The sequence below is a fragment of the Pinus tabuliformis genome, chromosome 2_2 (genome assembly GCF_031772625.1).
Source record: "Pinus tabuliformis cultivar Carrire ecotype Pingquan chromosome 2_2, CPIR1, whole genome shotgun sequence".
Lineage (NCBI taxonomy): Eukaryota > Viridiplantae > Streptophyta > Pinopsida > Pinales > Pinaceae > Pinus > Pinus tabuliformis.
Window position 1 is genome coordinate 392,356,221 of NC_142300.1, and position 19,406 is coordinate 392,375,626.

Below are 19,406 nucleotides of genomic sequence, written 5' to 3' on the forward strand. Positions count from 1 at the left end.
TTTAAATATTTATAAAAACACAAATAATATATATAACATTGAAATGTAATATATATATATATATATATATATATATATAATTATAATTATAATTATAATTTAACTCATATATGTTTTATAATGATTGAATAAATAAATAGTTATATGTTTTATAATGATTAATGAAATTGATTTAAAAGAAATATATAATTATATATTAATGTAGATTTATTTTAATTATGAATTTATTATGTTACAATTTATATTTCAAAATTTAAATAAATATATAAAAATTTAATATTTATAATAAAAAAATTTACCAAAGACAAATAATGATAAATATATTTTTAATTTTGAATCTATTAAATATTAAGAGGATCAAATTTCTTGAATTGCAAATCTTTTTTTCAAGTTTTGCATTTCAAAAGATGATTGTAGAAATTTGATTCCTCTCTTGATAGATCCGGAGTTACCATGGGTCTATGTGGGTATAATTAAAGGAATAAATATTTAAAATGTTTGAATCCATGTTATATAATGTGATTCCTCTTGAGAGTTAAGATGGGTCTACCTAACACCCAGAAGGATCAAATCTTTCAATATACACTAATTTTTCTAATTAATCTCAATACTTGATAAATCATAGTTAAAATAGCTTTATACTAATTATTTAAAATACTAATTTTATATATGTAACCCTAGCATATTTATATCTTTATTTGAATTTTTGAGATACTATAGGTTTAAATTTTCAAATATTTGATTCTTCTAAAATTATATTTTCTTTGGAAAAAATTGTTTGTCATTTTATTAATAAAAATAAATTTACAATATAACAAATCTAATTATATTATTATTTTTATTACTTTTTAATTGAGTTCATATTAAGTTTTATTATTATTATTATTTTATTTTTCATCTACGGCATCATTGTAATATCATATCATGTCTCGTCAAAATAATATTTTTAAATATATAATCTATATTATATATAATTTGAGTGGGTATAATGGTTAAAAGCACTTGCTTCGTGATAAGAAATTATAGATTCAGATTTAGAAGAGGCTAGCGTATATATACATTGGTAGACTTTCATAATTAAATTCGTGCATCTAGGTGAGTCCCTTCCCTTGTCTTATAAATAAAGAGGGTTCTTATACACTAATTTAACATCCAACTTACCTTAAAATTAAATTTTTATTTTTATTATTTTATATATATTTTGTTTATTAAAATATTAATAATTTTAAATTTAGTTTTAAACCATTATATTAAAAATATTTTAAAATAAAAATAATATTAACATAGGCTATAAGTATATATATAATTAAATTATCATATATATATATAAAATTGAGTTATCATAATTATTTTTATTATTTCAAACAATATATCTTCCACCAAAGATTTGGAAAATATATATAAAAAGGAATGAGAAGATATCAATATAGGTTGTAGATATATCTGTTAGTATACTGACTCTGTTCGTCCAAAACGTATGTACGATGGTAACTTTTTTCAATATTTCAAAAATGTTTGTACCGGGTCAGATATCGAATATATAGGGTAATATCTCAGTTTGATCTATTTTACACATTTAGAAAAAGTTGTTTTTAGCTGCAGGTTTATCATTTTTACGCATTTAGAAAAAGTTGTTTTTAGCTGGCTATTTTTTCTATTCTATCAATAGGTGGAACGTGAACAGCGCTACCTCTTGCAAGAAATCTGCAACGCCTTTTCTCTCGGGGCATTTAAATCCCATGCTCTCGAAGAATTCCACAACAAATTCGCGGGGTCCTTGGTACACGATATAACCGTCTGAAAGCAAAATTATATCGTCGAAGAGTTGGAAGGTTTCAGGCGCAGGTTGCAGAAGAGAAATCACCATTGTCGCCTTCATAACATGAACGAAATGGGAGAAGCATCGGATAATCTGATATGTGGTAGAGCTGTCCAGCCCCGTCGAAATTTCATCCATCAGGAAAGCTTTGGCACCTCCAACCATCATCTCCCCTGTTGTCAGTCTTTTCTTCTGACCTCCCGAAATACCTCTCCGCATATTGTCTCCTACCATCGTATCCGCGCATATCTCTAACCCCAAAATCTGTACCAAATATTTTGACATTAGGTCATAATTCTTATAAACATGTTTACTGTGATTATGAATTCGAACAAAATGTACCTTCCATTCGCGATTTGAGCGTTAAAATGAAGATGAGTAGGAAGAAGTCTTACCTTCAAAACCGAGTCCGTCATAACACTGGTTTCCTGTCCCTCTATTGCTGTTGCCTACATATATATATTCAACAACAGTTCAAAATATTTATTTCAGCTCCATCATTTTTCATTAAAAAACTATTAACTAAATTCAGAACTGCACCACTTTTGAGGTGGGCACCTTCATGAAAACATCAACGTCGGAATCTGGTTTCACCCCTAGTTGTTTCTCTCTTCTGGAAAGCTCAATCAACGCATCTGCAGCCAAGACTGGTTATTCAGCATGGATCTTAATCATGGGATCAAAAAGTTAGACTATCGTTATTTTTCATGATGTGTAGATTTTCACATGAATATAGAGATTTTAAAACCAGATCTGTAATGAAGGCTGATTTTCATATTAATATAGATCTTAAAACTAGATCAGTAAGGAACGTTATACTACTTAATTAGTATAGATCTATCTTAAATATGGATCTAAGGTAAGTTTAGAAATTTAATTTCTTCATGTGTAATTTTTTAATGACGAATATTATTTAAATGTTTTATATAGTTATTTGTAAAATAAACCTCTCTGCTCAATTACCACTTTCACGAAAATATCATTTTATAAATAACCCAGGATAATAAACTAAATCCATCGACAACCAGACACACACCATGAACATTAAACATTTAGAATTTAATAAAAAAATACCATATCTTGAACCAACGCCTTGACAACGAGACGAAAAGTTCAGAGTTTCTCTAACAGTCATTTCTCCCATATGAGTATCATGCTGACTGATGTAAGTAGAAGTCCTCTCTGGAAAGAATTCGTTCAGGGCATGCCCATTATACTTCACTTCTCCTTCAACCTGAATCAAAACCTTGTACAGAATGATTCGATATTGTTGAGTAAATATAAGAGCAGGAAATTGAGATTTGAAGGAATACTTACTTTAAGAGTGTTTGGAAGCTTTCCGGCAAGTGCCAAGAGCAGAGTTGTCTTGCCCGAGGCAGGAGGCCCAAGAAGCAACGTCATTCTTCATCATTTTAATTGTACAAATCGCAAATCAACCCAGACCTTCGATGACTGACAATATTTCAACTTAAAAACTTTCAAGATATATATTTACCTGCCGGGTTTAACGATACCGCTGACGTTGTGAAGAATTGTCAATTTTTTCTTCTTAGTTCCACTCAACCGAAGCTTTCCCAAAATGTCCTGCAATAAACATTCCACAAATTTTTCTGTTAAACATGTCATCGAAGCTATGCAACCCAGCTGATATTAGTACTAGTATATAATGGCTTAGTGATTAAAACGTCTAATCCACTGGAAGGACGAATAATGCGATGATCGCTATATAGATATTCAAATATAAATTGAATTTCTTACTCCTAGACATGAAATTCACAAAATCTTTGGTTACGCTCGTAGAACAAGAGTTTCTTGGGTCGTGGAAAAGGTTCCTTCTGGTCTCTGGACCGATATAATGCCAAATGATCCAATCTTAATAAAATATGATATAATAGTTCACTTTCTTTATAGCGTTTATATATATGTTTGCACCATTGGTTTATTAAAAACTGAAGATAACAGTTATCTTGTTTAAATTATATTCAAAATAAATATACAAAGAATTTAGTTTGAAAAGTGAGAAATCTAAAGAATTATTATGTATGAATATTGATTTATAATTTTTTAAGGCTGAAAGAATTGAAAAAGTTGGGAAATTGAATTAAGATAATAAGTTAAAATTTTAAAAAGGATGTTAAGTCAATTTTTTAATATAAAATGATATTGTATTTCTGAAAGATTAATTAAAATGATTGTTTAATGATGATTATTATTAAAAATGATATTGTATTTCTGAAAGATTAATTAAAATGATTTTTTAATGATGATTATGTTTAATTATTGGGTCTATTTTTATTAACAATTTTTAATTATAATTAAATAATATTAAATATAGTTAATTATGATCAATATGAACATTATGGACTACCATGTTCATGGTCAACCATAACTTGACTATATTTAGCCATAGTCAACCATGTTCAAATATAGAGTCAAGCAAACTTAATTATGGTCACCAATTTTCGCTCTTATAACCTGGTTCAAGAATATCACATAAATACAGTGTTACATTAATAGTTGACTATGATCAATCATGGTAACTATGGTTGACAAATATTAATGTAACAATTCACAATATTAATGTAACATAAATATGTAATATTACAGTCAAGGTTGACCACTGTCAACCATGTTTAATTATTGTGAGAGTCATTAACCCTCTTCAACCATTAATATAATATTAATGTAACATTAAAATTAACACCAATGTAACATCAACAGTGGTTGACAAACATTAATGTGACATAAATATATTGTTATATTAATGGTCAACCTTATTCAACAATGGTCAACCCTCCTAAACCATATTGTTTGGCAACAATAATGTCAACTATAGTAAACCATAGTTTATTAATCTACCCATCCACACCTTATCAATTAGCACAACCACATTAATAAAGTGATAAATATATTTTATAACCACAATTTTTCACCATTTTCTTTTAATTAAAATATAAATTAAGAAATTAAAATTATAAATATACAAAAGTATTTTATTTTTCTTATGATTCACAAATCTCTGGTAAAAATAAATTAAAAAAAATAAATAATGAAATTTAAATTTCAAAAATAATACCTCGACTATATTGGCTGTCCAGTTAATTAATGTTGGCAATCCTCGACTTCCAACGTAAACATCGCCAGAAACATTCAGTTCCTGGAAACGGATCTCAATCTCCGGTACGACAATTCCCACTCTGAGTAGCACAAACACAAGGTGATGACGTTAGTTATATATATATATATATAAAATATAAATTGAAGCTAATTCCAAAAATAGGTAAGAGGGTGTATAATGTTGAGAACCGGTCGAGTCGTTCACGAAGTTTGAGCAGAAAGCGTTCATTATCTTCGCCCGTCACTCCCACGAGCCTGTGGATGAGTAGTTTTCGAGCTTCGGGCGGAATTTTTGTGACGTCGATCTGGCTGTGACTCGGTCCCGTTGATTGATTGTTGATTAGAAGGTCGTTGAGTATGGAAGTTCTGAGACGATTGTATGTGGGTAGCCTTTCTATTGCTGCCCATGACAACTCTTCCTCCTCGCATCTGCGTGCTCTTGAACTCGATGACAGACTTGGGAATCGATCGCTGCCACTACCGAATACGCCGCTTTCCATTGCCTCCTTCAATACACCGTTTTAATTAGTCGGCACATTCATGCACGTCTTACATGGTGATTTGACCTGCGATTCATACCCATATTACACTGTGAGTTGCCACCTAATGTATACATTTTCATTGAAAGACACAGAACTCAATTATTAACATTTTCACTGAACTGTTATTAACAGAAGTGTTTTGGATAAATGGTTTTTTTTTCACTTCTGGTTCACCCATACCCGGGTCAATGGGTAGCCGCTACATCCAGGGTTGTTCAACACTGAGTGGACGCACCCGAAGGCATCAACACCCCTCGGCCTATTTACTGACCTAACCCCAAGAGCTTTCGGGATTCGACTCTGTGACCTCCCATGGACGAGGCACTTGATTTGACGGATTGAGCTAACTCTTGGGGCTAGGATAAATGGTAATCTATTGTTTTGTTTAGATATTTTTTAATATAAAATTATTTGTTCAATTTCTTGTGTTGATCAAAATGATATAGTGTACATAATAATAAAGATACAGTTGCGCCAGATTGAAAAAAAAATAAAAATATAATTTACACATTGATAAGAGCTATGCACCCAGCATTTTAAGACACCTCAAACAGAAAATTATATGTGAAGGTACCTCCTCTTATGCTTCGGATTTACTCCCCACAGAAAATTGTGCACCCGTGTGCTCAACATAACCAGCTATTGCCCTGTAAGGTTGCAGTGAAAGCTGTAAACATTAACCATTTGGAAATGAATGTTATTTAAAATATTCACTAAATTAATGTTATTGAAATAATTTCCATTTGTAGCTTGAAACGAGAAGAAATCTTAACATTGTTTCCAAAATTTAGAATAGGCTTTCCTCACTTTGAATTTAAACATGGTAGTCATTTTACATTTTGTGTGGTTATGGTTTACGGAGTCATCACATTTACTGTTTTCTTCTGTATGGACTTTTCGAATTATCTTCTGTGGTTTATTATCAACAAGGTAGTTACTTTGAAAATATAATTTTTATTTCAAAATTGATATTAAAGTGGCATTAAAGTATATAATATTATATGAGATATATATTAATTAGTTTTTATTTAAACATAGTAGTTACCTTACATTTTTTTAGCATTAAAGTATATGGTATTATTTATTTATAAAATGTATATTAATTGGTTTTTATTTAAACATGATAGTTATTTTATATATTTTTTTTTCAAATATGATATTAAAATATATAATATTATTTATTTATAAAATATATATTAATTGGTTTTTATAAGATTTAGTTTTGATCAATTTATCAAATCAAATATTCAAAATGAGAATTACTTAAACTATTTAAAAAAAATACAACCTCGACCAAACTTCCTATACAATCTTAATAATAACATTCCAGCATTAAACACATCATTTTTCAATGAAACATTAAAGATAACCCACCTAAAAACAACTTAGTTTTATATATAATTTCAGAAAATAATTAAAATATTAAATTAATTTATATAGAAAATGTGAATATTTTATTTCTTGTATAATGAGAGTACCTCTATGCTTGTTCACCGACACAAACACCAGAAATATATAAATATTTTAATAACTATCTCCTCGAGTATAATTAGAGTTCTTATGTATAATTAGAGTTCCTATGTGATTTGTTCACCTGCACAAAAACCAATAACTCTGTTTGTCATATACCTCCCAAAGGTTCTGCACTTTGAAGACACCCTCCTCCTCCAGCTCGTTTAGGGAAGACGTTCACTCAATATGTTAACAAAAGACTTCCAATTGGCATTACCCTATGACAAAGCCATAGGTCATTTCACTCAATGGAATAATATATTTTGATTTCTTAACCTTATATATCTCGAAACTAATACAAGAATATTTTCAATCATGAGACTAAGATAGCAATTATCAAAATATAATTCATGAGATTATGATAGCAATTATCAATATATATCTTGATTAGTAGTTATTTTTAGAGTTTTTTATGCAATAAAATTAATGTATTTATATAAATTAAAAGTAGTTAACCAATATATAAAATGATTTTTTCCTTTTTTGGGCAATTTTATTAAAAAAAATTAATATAAATTTTTAAAAATCATAAATTTAAATTTTTTAATTTAGAAAATTTAAATCCCTAAAATTTTTTAGGGTATTAAATGCATTGCATTCAAAAATGCATGCCATATCCACTATTCAATTGTATTAATTTACTTAACAAGTGTTTTTTAACAAAACAATAAAAACATATTTAACACCATCACCGTTACAGTGGTTTTACCCATGGCACATTAAACATTATAACATTGACTTATTTATCAATGGCATACTATACATTATACTACTGACTTGTTTATCCACGGCATAATAAACATTATGATATCAATGTCAATCAACATTAACATATGGATTTCCCTTGTGCATTCATGTGATATGGTTCGTAGCACGGTGGATAACAATTATTACTTCATTTACTTGTTTCTCCGTCCTCGCGGTATGAGCAAATTAACCAAGCTATGTCTAACGACGGGTGGCCATCCGGCCCCAGGCGTTATAGTATTTCATCGCCATCTAGCCTCCTTTCAAGCGTCGATTTGTTACCCGAGAAACGCACAGTCAGATCTGCCCGAGGGTTCCTTTCGGTAACCACTCGAGCCAACTCTGCCTTCCGCAATTCATTTGCACTGTATGTTTCGGTAAGATTCCTCTCTGAGTATACTCTCGGCGATGGAGGCCTTGTAACCCTTGCACTGTTCACCATTGTTGGCTATTGTCGGTTGTCGAGCTGCTACTTCGGCTCTCCACTTTTCCAAGGGATTTTCAACAGGGATTGTCAACATTTTCAACACCAGGAGACCATCCCTCAGGTGAGCGGCGGCACATTTTGTGTATTGTGTTATTATTGCTCTGATTTGCTTCCCATTTTTTGTGTTTGGTATTCTAATCCACCTTGCATTTGGTTGTTGACAGGTTACAATCCGTCGACCTTCCTCCTTCGCACGCAGGCTCAAACCATTAGGGTTTTACTTCAGGGTAAGATCTCTGGCGTATTTGTTTTCACTGTTGTGGCATTACCAGCCTCTTATGTTGTCAACTCTGGCTAATTTCGTGGGCATTCTTGTTGCCCTGGCATGCCTTGATACTCGGCTTGCTGCTCATTTGGCTTCAATCTCCGTTGGCGCTCCCAAGCGATGTCACAGGTGCATTTCGGGTTCTGGGTAATCTATGTATTTGTTCAAACTCGTATAAGAGTTATTATTTGTGTTTGTGTTGTTTCAACAACCTAGCTTGTGCTACAGTTTAAAGGCCTCTACAAACTATATTTGTTTCAGACTATATTTGTTTAAGGGCAATAGCCTCTTTTAAATACATATGATGTTCTTTTCCTCCTTTAATAATTTGGAGGGTTTTGCCTCTTACGGCGTTTAATGCATATACACTGTTATTTTGTATTCTCTGCACTGATGTTTTTTCTCAGCGCTCGAATTCGGGGCTACAGTGATGAATGCACCAGTTAGGATTTTAATTTATTTTTAATTTATTTTTAGTTGATAATGGCCATGCGGCTCCGTGAGGATTTTAACAGTATAATAGACTCAAAGAGTTTTGGTTCTGTAAGGCTTACAATGCATGGTTCTGGTCTTGATGTTATAATTATGCTTTCCGTTCACTTACTTTTCCTATCCCTGTACATTTACATTTCTTTCCTCCAGTGCATTTATATTTCTTATTGTTGGGTATTTTTCATGGGAAAATACCAAAATCCAAACAAACAAACACTACAGAGGCAATGCTTTGTTTCACCTCCACAGGATCTTTTTGCACAGGGAAGCTTTTAAAAAAAAATCTCAGAACAGAGTATTACACAGCCATAAAAATCCTTGTATTCATTAAAATAGAAAATGCCTGAAACAACATCCATCCTCTTTCACTCGGAGGGATTTACCAAAAACAACATTCAGTCAACTTCTAATACATATTCATCCTCTTTGCTGAGAGGGATTCACCAAACTTAATTCATTCTACAAAACTCTGTTTTCACCTGAGAATTTACTGTGCTGGGTTTACTGCAGTAAAACCCCTTTTTACTTTACTGGTGTAAAACTATTTTTACACATACTGCTGTAAAAATATTTTACACATACTGCTGTAAAACAAACCTTTACATATGCAGTAAATTTTTTTTATTACATTCACAATTTCAAAAATACCTGTGCGCTCTTTTCTTTTGCATTTCAATGCAAATCCAATACAAAAAAAACTTACTTAAAACACATGCGCTCCACTTCGTTTTTCATTTATGCACAGGTGTGCAAAAATACATAGTTCTTCACTGCTCCTCCTTCTTCAAATGATCAATACATAATAATAATTCAATGTTGCTTCCCCTGTTCTTTCCTGCTGCTGCGAGCTCATTTTACACATTGCACTGCTGTGCAAACTTCTTGGTTTTTCGCTGCTACAAGCTTCACCACCAGTCAACTCAAAATATACATGTGCTCTCCCATTTTCTTTTGTTGCTGCTGGCTTCTATTTTCATCCCGTGTGCAAAAATTACCACATGAGCACTGCTATGTAAAAATACACACTCGGTTTTTTTCGCTGCGTGGTTCATTACAATGGTCAACGCACTCTCATAGCAAATACATTAAGTTTTACGTGCCGTAAAAAAAACATAAAAAATCTACCTACGCATATGACAATTCATAAATAAAAAGTATGGTCAATGAAACTTAAATTTTACTCCACGCCAAGCTTTTAATGTTGGCCGTATGCAGGTTTAATCAACCAACGGACGAAAATGGTGGAGCAGATCGAACGGAGGAGATCAATTTCGGAAGCCAATTTTGGGTTGAACTTTACCTCCCGAAATATTACGTTGGCTGATGTCAGGCGAGAGACACGTGCCGCCACCACATCGTATCGGAGTCGATTGCCGGATTATTCCTTCGCCGGAAAGCTGGTGCGAAATATTTCAGGCGGGTTTCGTAAACGGTTTCTGGCGATGGTACGTCTGCGCAGTTTGAAATTACACATTCAACACTCCCCTTTAATTTCAACTGCTGGGCATTCGGTCATACCCAAACACTTCCTCACATAGAGGGATTCTCCAACACTGCTGTTACAAAGACATCTTCCTCACATAGAGGGATTCACCAACTGCTTCTGATGCAGTTCCACACACAACAAAATAGTCTTCCTCTTAATAGAGGGATTAACCTGAAACTGTGCTTAAGATCACCTTCCTCATGACAGAGGGATTCACCATAACAATGTGCTGAAGAGCACCTTCCTCTTGACAGAGGGATTCACCTGTGACTGTGCTGAAGAGCACCTTCCTCATGACAGAGGGATTTACCACACTATGCTGAAAAGCATCTTCCTCTTGACTGAGGGATTCACCATGACACTGTGTTGAAAAGCACCTTCCTCTTTAACAGAGGGATTCACTAAGAACTTCACTTCCTCTCACGGAGGGATTACTGCCAAACACTGCTTTAGATGCAGTTTCAAAACAAAACATTCATTGCACTGTTGTGCATACTCATTACATTGTTCTTTTATGCTGCTGCATATTCTCTGCTGCGTCTACCCCACACTGCTGTGTCTACACTTGCTGTTGTGTTGCTGCACTTCACTTACATTTCTTTGCAAACTCTGCATTGCTGTGCATTCTTCAAAGACAGAATACTCTGTCTTTTCTGGAACAATTACTCTGTCCCACCTTACAAATTTACACTGTTGTGTGTAAACATTTCTTACATTCACTGTTGTTGCATATGTTGCATTTCAATTCAATGAACAACACATTCACTATACTTACATTTACTGCTGTAAAGAAAAAATTTCTTTTACATCTGCTGTTGTTCATTACCTTTCATTTCTTCAACAAAAACTTCATGCTGCTGCATTTTCTTATTTGCATTGCTGTGTAAAAACATATTTCTTCATTCTCTCTTAGTTCTGGTTTCATTTTCTTCGCACTACTGTGCTTCTCATTCTTGCCATCACGCTGCTGCCTCTTCTTATGCACTGTTGTCCATACCCATAACCATAGACTCTGTCATCCCTGGGTTTTTATTTGCTGCTGCGTTGCCTCTGCAATTTGCATTGTGGCTGCCTTTTGTTTCATCATACTGTTGTGTGCCCATACACTAACTCTTTACTCTCCATTACTTGCACATAGAGAGAAATCATCCTTACGCTGTTTTGCTCTGCATTCTCCACACAACAAAAAAAAAATTAACACGGGCTGCTGCCTTTTCTTTTTACACCCTTGCTTCACACAATCTTAGTCTTCATTCATTTTTTTTATTTACACAATGCACTGTTGTGCAGTTCCTTTCATTTTTCTGCTGCCACACATTATCATTCACCCATGTGTATTAAAAATATGTTGTCCCTGTTTTTCTTTATGCATTTCTTTGCATGCTGCATTGCATATGAAGAAAAAAGTTACATTTTTTTTACTGTTGTGTATTGTACTCACTCTGCTGTGAGTATGTTCTATCACATTACATAGAAGGAAACTACCTTCCATTGCTATGCATTTCAATGCATGTGCTCCATAACAAAAAAAATTCAAAAACTGTTGTTTTATGTTCTATCTTCCCACTGCTGTGAGGGTCTCCATGCTTTGCATACTTTTCTTATTGCGCTGCTGCACTTCACATTTGAGCGCTGCCCCTTTTTCTTCTCTGCTTTTATGGCAGATTTAACTTCATATTTTTCCCTTATAAAAGGTCTTCATCAAAGAGTGACTGTTAAGACAGTTCAGCAACAAAAAATTACAAGCTCCCCTTTAATGTGTGCTTGTCTTCTTTTGGCAGACTCTTCTCAAAACAAATTTAGATCCACTGGGGAGTTCAAGGGGTTTTCAGATTGCCTTTCCTTCCTTCTCCATACTTGTGTAACTTTCTTCTTTTGTGTGGGTCTAGCTTGCATAGCAGCCCATCTTAAGTTACAGTCACGTGCCATATGCCCAATGTTATGACACTTGAAACATTCTACATTTTTCATGAATAAGAATTCATGATTTCTTCTTGCAAAATTGTTTCTTGGAGATTGTCTGACACCATAACATCTATCTTTATGAAATGCTCTACAGTCTTTTGCCATATGACCAAAGTTTAAGCAAGCATAACAATAACCATAAAATGAACTTTGGTACCTGGGAGATGGAGGTTTTCTTGATGTACTTCTGAAGCCTTGCTGCCTTGAGATTCTTTGTTGATGACCATTGCCTCTTGCCTCTTTGACATCAGCTACATTTCTTCTTTGAGCTGGTTTTCTACTTGGAGTAGGATTTCTTCTATTGCAGCCTTCATTTTTCTCCTTGCCTTTGCTGGAACTAGGAGCTTCACAACTTCTTTCTGGCTTCTTCACATCTCCTTTGCTTAAAGCATCTTCATCCTTGTTTGAGGGTTCACCTACATACCCAAGTCCTGATTTATCAGATGGAGATCTATGATAGTTGAGCATGTCATCCAAAGCTTGAGAGCTCTTCATGATCTTGTTCATCCCTTCAACCTTCTTCCTGAGGAGGACAATCTCTTCTTCCAACCTTTCACACTCATTATTCTTCTTTGTAAGCTGTTCCTCAGTTTCTTCCTTGCTACGAGTAGCTTCAGCTGCTACTATTTTGAGGGAGATAATATCTGACTTCATTTTGGAGATTTCTTCATCTTTTGCTTGACTGCTCTTCATTTCCTTTTCAGCTCCTTGTGCCTGCTTCCTGGCTTCTTGTAGTTCGGACTTAGGGGAGGAGACCTCTACCTTGTACTATCCAATCTCTTCTATAAGCTTGTTCACTCTCTTGTGCCTTTGTTCAAGTTGACTTGACAAGGCGTCTTCCTGCTTCTTTGCTTCATTCAGCTGATTTGTCATGGATATGACTTCTTCATGATGTTTCCTCTTGCTTTGATCAAGCTCCTTCTTAAGCTTGATAAGCTCTTCATCCCTTTCTTTTACTTGAAGTTTGATGAGGTCAACCTTCTCACATCTAGCTTCCATGATCGATTCAGAGCTTTCTTCTTGACTGATGGTCATGGTCAGTTCTCCCTTTGCATGCAGGTCATGAAGTCTGTCCCATATCTCCTTTGCTGATGAATATTTTCCTAGATTCTTCTTTATAGAATCAGGGAATCCATCCAAGATAGTCTTTGCTGCCTTTGCATTGTACTCCTTGGATTCTTTATCCTTCTTGCTATCATCAATCACTGATTCCCAGATCTCAATCCCTTCGGACTTTAAGAAAGCCCTCATTTTTATTTCCCATATATCAAAGTTCCCATCGAACCTTGGAACCTCAAATACAATGCTTTCAAATAGATTGTTTTCTATTTTAATAGAAAAGGGAGACACAACCTTAGGGGATTTGAACACTTTCTTCTTTGATCTTGCCATTCTTAACTATTTTTAAAATCCCTGACTGTGTTTTTAAAATGACTCATTGTTTCTTCAACAGCAACACAAAAGTTAATATGAGAAATACCTGAATCCTTTTGCTGAAACTTCACACAGCTGGAGAAGCTTTACTGCTGCTGCAACAAGGGTCTTTCCTTCAGCTTCTTTGACACTTCAAAGAGCATGAACCAGCTCTGTCACCATCAAAGAGCCTAGACTAGCTCTGATACCACTGTTGGGTATTTTTCATGGGAAAATACCAAAAACCAAACAAACAAACACCACAGAGGCAATGCTCTGTTTCACCTCCACAGGATCTTTTTGCACAGGGAAGCTTTTAAAAAAAAAATCTCAGAACAGAGTATTACACAGCCATAAAAATCCTTGTATTCATTAAAATAGAAAATGCCTGAAACAACATTCATCCTCTTTCACTCAGATGGATTTACCAAAAACAACATTCAGTCAACTTCTGATACATATTCATCCTCTTTGTTGAGAGGGATTCACCAAACTTAATTCATTCTACAAAACTCTGTTTTCACCTGAGAATTTACTGTGCTGGGTTTACTGCAGTAAAACCCCTTTTTACTTTACTGGTGTAAAACTATTTTTACACATACTGCTGTAAAAATATTTTACACATACTGCTGTAAAACAAACCTTTACATATGCAGTAAAATTTTTTTATTACATTCACAATTTCAAAAATACCTGTGCGCTCTTTTCTTTTGCATTTCAATGCAAATTCAATACAAAAAAAACTTACTTAAAACACATGCGCTCCACTTCGTTTTTCATTTATGCACAGGTGTGCAAAAATACATAGTTCTTCACTGCTCCTCCTTCTTCAAATGATCAATACATAATAATAATTCAATGTTGCTTCCCTTGTTCTTTCCTGCTGCTGCGAGCTCATTTTACACATTGCACTGCTGTGCAAACTTCTTGGTTTTTCGCTGCTACAAGCTTCACCACCAGTCAACTCAAAATATACATGTGCTCTCCCATTTTCTTTTGTTGTTGTTGGCTTCTATTTTCATCCCGTGTGCAAAAAATTACCACATGAGCACTGCTATGTAAAAATACACACTCGGTTTTTTTCGTTGCGTAGTTCATTACGATGGTCAACGCACTCTCATAGCAAATACATTAAGTTTTACGTGCCGTAAAAAAAAAACATAAAAAATCTACCTACGCATATGACAATTCATAAATAAAAAGCATGGTCAATGAAACTTAAATTTTACTCCACGCCAAGCTTTTAATGTTGGCCATATGCAGGTTTAATCAACCAACAGACGAAAATGGTGGAGCAGATCGAACGGAGGAGATCAATTTCGGAAGCCAATTTTGGGTTGAACTTTACCTCCCGAAATATTACGTTGGCTGATGTCAGGCGAGAGACACGTGCCGCCACCACATCGTATCGGAGTCGATTGCCGGATTATTCCTTCGCCGGAAAGCTGGTGCGAAATATTTCAGGCGGGTTTCGTAAACGGTTTCTGGCAATGGTACGGCTGCGCAGTTTGAAATTACACATTCAACACTTATTACCTATATAATTACATTTCTTGTTATGGACCAGTGAGGAGGGAGACTGGACTGGTGGCTGAATCATTTTTTGTCTGCCCTGGTCTCAACTCCCTTCCCTCGTATTCGATATATGGTTATTTCTTGTTCCCTGGTTGATGTTTATTGGAATCTGGCACTACTCAGAACTGTTATCGAATTTCCTTAGGCTATGTTTCATATGTGTGTACTCCGTTGTGTTTTGGGTTCAGTAGAACTCTTCTCTTTAGAAGGTTATGTTGTAGAAATAAATTGCCCGTTTTGTTTTAGTGCTTCCTTAATCTCCAGCTTAAGTTTGGTTATCTTGGACAGCTAATTCGAGGTCTTAACATAGCTTGTTATTAACTTGATTGTTTATTTAGGGTCTGTTCTTGTTATTACAGTTAGCGAATTAAGGTATAACACACGTTAATACATCTTCACAAAATGACAGTAACAGATAAGACCACAGCTTAGCCATTTCATGTAAATTCTGCTTTCCATCTACAGACTCCTGAGCTTGTTATAGTTCTGGTTACAGAGTAATCTTTCAATCTAGCTATTGTGTCCTTACGATAAGACTTTCTATAAACAATAATACAGTCATCACATTTATTCACGGGTTATAAACTCTATTTCCTAATCAAGCAAGTAAATATGTGTACATACTATATACCATTTCTCAGTGTCTCAAATTCCACAAGGCATAGTCTCTCAAATTTCACAAATTCCAATGGAAGCCCTTTAGACCCTAGGCCCATTCTGTCCTTTCTAATCTTTTGACGAAGTCTGTCCACTGGTATTCACCAGCTCACGACCGCTCTGTTTGGTAACATATTACTTAGGTTTTCCAATCCCTCTTTCTTTCTATAAAAACCAATTTCTTTCCACTGAGAGTCATTTTATCTCCATGAGAGAGAGGCGTAATTGTTTCTTTACGAGAGAGAGTTGTAATTGTTTCTTTTAACTGTTAGAGGTGTAATTCTTTCTTTTAAGAATTCGTTAATTGGTCTTCTTTCATGAACGAGATTTCGTTATTAAATAAAATAACATTACTTAAATGTTAAACTTTAGTTTAATTATTGGTAATTCAGCTGTCATTGCGGGGGTGTTACAGTGCATTTCAAACAATAAGAAATCAAAGTCTTGCTCTAAATTGTATTGCTAAATTCTAGCCAAAAAAATTAAATGTGGATAAGCATCAAAACATCTCATAATACATCTCACATTAAGAAAAGTCTTTCAATAGAAATTATATAACAGAAATCAATGCATTTCAAACAATAAGAAATCACAGTCTTGCTCTAAATTGTATTGCTAAATTCTAGCCAAAAAAATTAAATGTGGATAAGCATCAAAACATCTCATAATACATCTCACATTAAGAAAAGTCTTTTAGTAGAAATTACATAACAGAAATTTTTGGTCGCTGCGTTTCAAACCAACCAGTGTGGTTCATCATCAGGACCAGATGAATAGGCGGACCATGGTAAGGACCAGAACCAACCACTGTGGTTCATCATCTGGACCAGATGAATAGGCAGACCATGGTGGTTCGTCATCAGGACCAGATGAATAGGCAGAGCATGGTAAGGACCAAAACCAACCAGTGTGGTTTATCATCTGGACTACATGAATAGGCAGACCATGGTAAAAGCTTAAATAGAGAGCAATGTAGAGACCATAATTTCAAGTAACGACTATTTTTGCAAAATAATATTTAAATTATGATATTAATTTATTAAAAACAAATATTATTAAGTAAAGGTTGTATTAACGGGTAGTTTTTGAAAAATAATATTTAAATTAATTTATTAAAATTAAATATTAATAAAAAAAAATATTAATGGTAAATAATCGAAAAACATAACTAAAAAAAGTCAAACATTATTTAAATTATAATATTAATTTATTTAAATTATAATATTAATTTATTAAAAGCAAATATTATTAACGACTATATTAAATGACTAGTTTTTGAAAAATAATATTTAAATTAATTTATTAAAATCAAATATTATTAAAAAATTCTATTAATGGAAAATAATCGAAAAAGATAACTAACCAGAATTAAAAAATCAAAGTCAAACTCCGAAGAAGGAGGGAAGTCAAAAATTATAAAAAAAATTATAAAAAAGAGTGAAGACCCTAATCGAAACAAGATTATATAATAAATAATAATAATAAAAAATTAATGGAAATAAAATAAAATAAAAATAAATAAAATAAAACGAAAATATACACAAGTAATACATATATAAAGAGTTTCAAGCTTGATCTAGATGACAGGGTTGTGAGCTTCGATGTGGTTTCCCTCGACACTAATATCCTTATCAACGACGCCATCAAAATCACCAAGTGCATTACAGATCTTGATACAGCTAATTTAGTTGGTATTTGTCTTATTTCAACTTTATTTTCATTCAATGGGGAATTCTATGAGCAAACTTGCGGTATCGCCATGGGTTCCCCCCTCTCCTCTGTGGTAGCTAATCTATTCATGGAGGATTTTGAATCAAAGGTCGTAGCTTCTTCTTGTCTTCTGCCTAAGATGTGGAAGAGGTTTGTGGATGACACTTGTGTCATCTAGTCCCATGGTAAGGAAGAGTTGGAATTGTTTTTCCTCCATCTTAACAATCAATCTAGTTCCATAAAGTTCACCATGGAATTTGAAAGTAATGGTAGTCTTCCCTTCCTTGACATCCTCCTCTCAAGGATTGATGATGGCTCTTTTTCTCATCAGGTATTTCGTAAGAAAACTCATATGAAACAATATCTTCATGCTAATTCTCATCATTTCCCAACGCAAAAGTTTGGTGTTCTTAACACCTTAGCGACTAGAGCTTTAAGAGTTTATGATGACAACCATCTCAATGAAGAGAAATCACATCTCCTAAGTGTTTTCTTTAATAATAGTTATAATAGACACCATTGTACTAAGGTTTTCCTTAGCGCTGAAAAAGGTCCTAGGGCTAAGAAAGATACCAATGATTGATTTTTTGGTGTTCATCTTCCTTTTATCCAAGGGACCACTGACAATATTGTGAAGATCCTAAGGAAGCATAAGGTGGCTTCAATCTTTAGGCCTTTAAATACCATCAGGAGCTCCCTTAGATCTGTAAAAGACCCAGTGGACCCAAAGAATATGAAGGGTGTTTACGTTATCCCATGCTCTTGTGGACTCCCTACATTGGTGAGACTGGTCGCTCGATTAATCAAAGGATTCGTGAGCATGCTGATGACATCAAGCATGGAAAGACTTGCTCCTCTTCTTTGGCAGGGCATGCAGATAAATATAAGCATCACATCTGCATTGAGGAGGCCCAAGTTGTTGCTAGGGTTAGTCATTCCCATCATCGTAAATTGAGGGAGGCCCTAGAAATCGAAAAAAGACCTAATAATTTGAATATCGACGATGGTTGGCTTATTAGTAGAAGTTCGGTCCCTATCCTATATATATATATATATATATATATATATATATATATATATATATATATATATATATATATTACTTGTGTTTATTTTTGTTTTATTTTATTTATTTTCCATCAATTATTTTTATTCTATTTTATTTCCATTATTATTTTTTATATGATCTTGTCTCAATTAGGGTCTTGACTCCTTTTTATAATTTTTGACTTCCCTTGGTATTCAACTGATGGTGTTCCCCCTCAAGGGGGAGGGGACTGTGATATCCCCCGGTTAACATTTTCCATCTTACAAATAATTGTAATTATTTTAAATGGTTGAGAAAGGGGGACATATTCCATTGCTTTAGGAAGAGGGTTTCTTGGGGAAATGGTTGTCTTTTATATATTAGTCGTAGTTGGATAAAAGGGATTTAATGTGCTAATTGTGCATTAAATGTAACTTAAAGAAGAAGGGTTGGTCCAAGTGTCATTCAGCTCAAACATCAAGAAAATAAAAGGACAAAATTTATTTGGCATGGGTTGCATTGTCAGGACGTGATTGAATGTTTGAATATTTATGTGGTGAGAATCTTGAATTAACTGTGACTTACGGGAAGA

At 33.7% G+C, this 19,406-nt stretch overlaps 2 protein-coding genes across 9 annotated transcripts in view; one reads left to right on the forward strand and one right to left on the reverse strand.

Moving 5' to 3' along the window:
- Window positions 1-19,406, reverse strand: part of LOC149192918 (ABC transporter G family member 39-like) — a 49,656-nt gene that overhangs the window by 20,301 nt on the left and 9,949 nt on the right. For 3 of the 7 annotated variants that reach the window (XM_089404727.1, XM_089404733.1, XM_089404728.1), the window contains exons 2-10: window positions 6,053-6,125; window positions 5,126-5,502; window positions 4,896-5,016; window positions 3,315-3,403; window positions 3,137-3,221; window positions 2,894-3,053; window positions 2,378-2,454; window positions 2,215-2,268; window positions 1,691-2,083 (exon numbers count right to left, since the gene is read on the reverse strand). In XM_089404727.1, coding sequence (XP_089260853.1) covers window positions 1,691-2,083; window positions 2,215-2,268; window positions 2,378-2,454; window positions 2,894-3,053; window positions 3,137-3,221; window positions 3,315-3,403; window positions 4,896-5,016; window positions 5,126-5,436 — 1,290 coding nt within the window. In that variant the 5' untranslated portion in view covers window positions 5,437-5,502; window positions 6,053-6,125. Of the gene's footprint in view, window positions 1-1,690; window positions 2,084-2,214; window positions 2,269-2,377; window positions 2,455-2,893; window positions 3,054-3,136; window positions 3,222-3,314; window positions 3,404-4,895; window positions 5,017-5,125; window positions 5,503-6,052; window positions 6,146-19,406 lie in introns of those variants that run through there. The other 4 variants (XM_089404731.1, XM_089404732.1, XM_089404730.1 and 1 more) reach the window with 2 other exon arrangements.
- On the forward strand, window positions 7,548-8,740 carry LOC149192919 (uncharacterized). 2 transcript variants are annotated; one of them, XM_089404735.1, is made up of 3 exons: window positions 7,548-8,285; window positions 8,389-8,451; window positions 8,619-8,740. In XM_089404735.1, exons 1-3 carry the CDS (start codon window positions 7,935-7,937, stop codon window positions 8,703-8,705), a joined length of 501 nt encoding a protein of 166 aa, XP_089260861.1. In that variant the 5' UTR covers window positions 7,548-7,934; the 3' UTR covers window positions 8,706-8,740. The 2 variants fall into 2 exon arrangements, with proteins under 2 accessions (XP_089260861.1, XP_089260860.1); XM_089404734.1 differs by having other exon boundaries at window positions 7,560-8,285; window positions 8,389-8,740.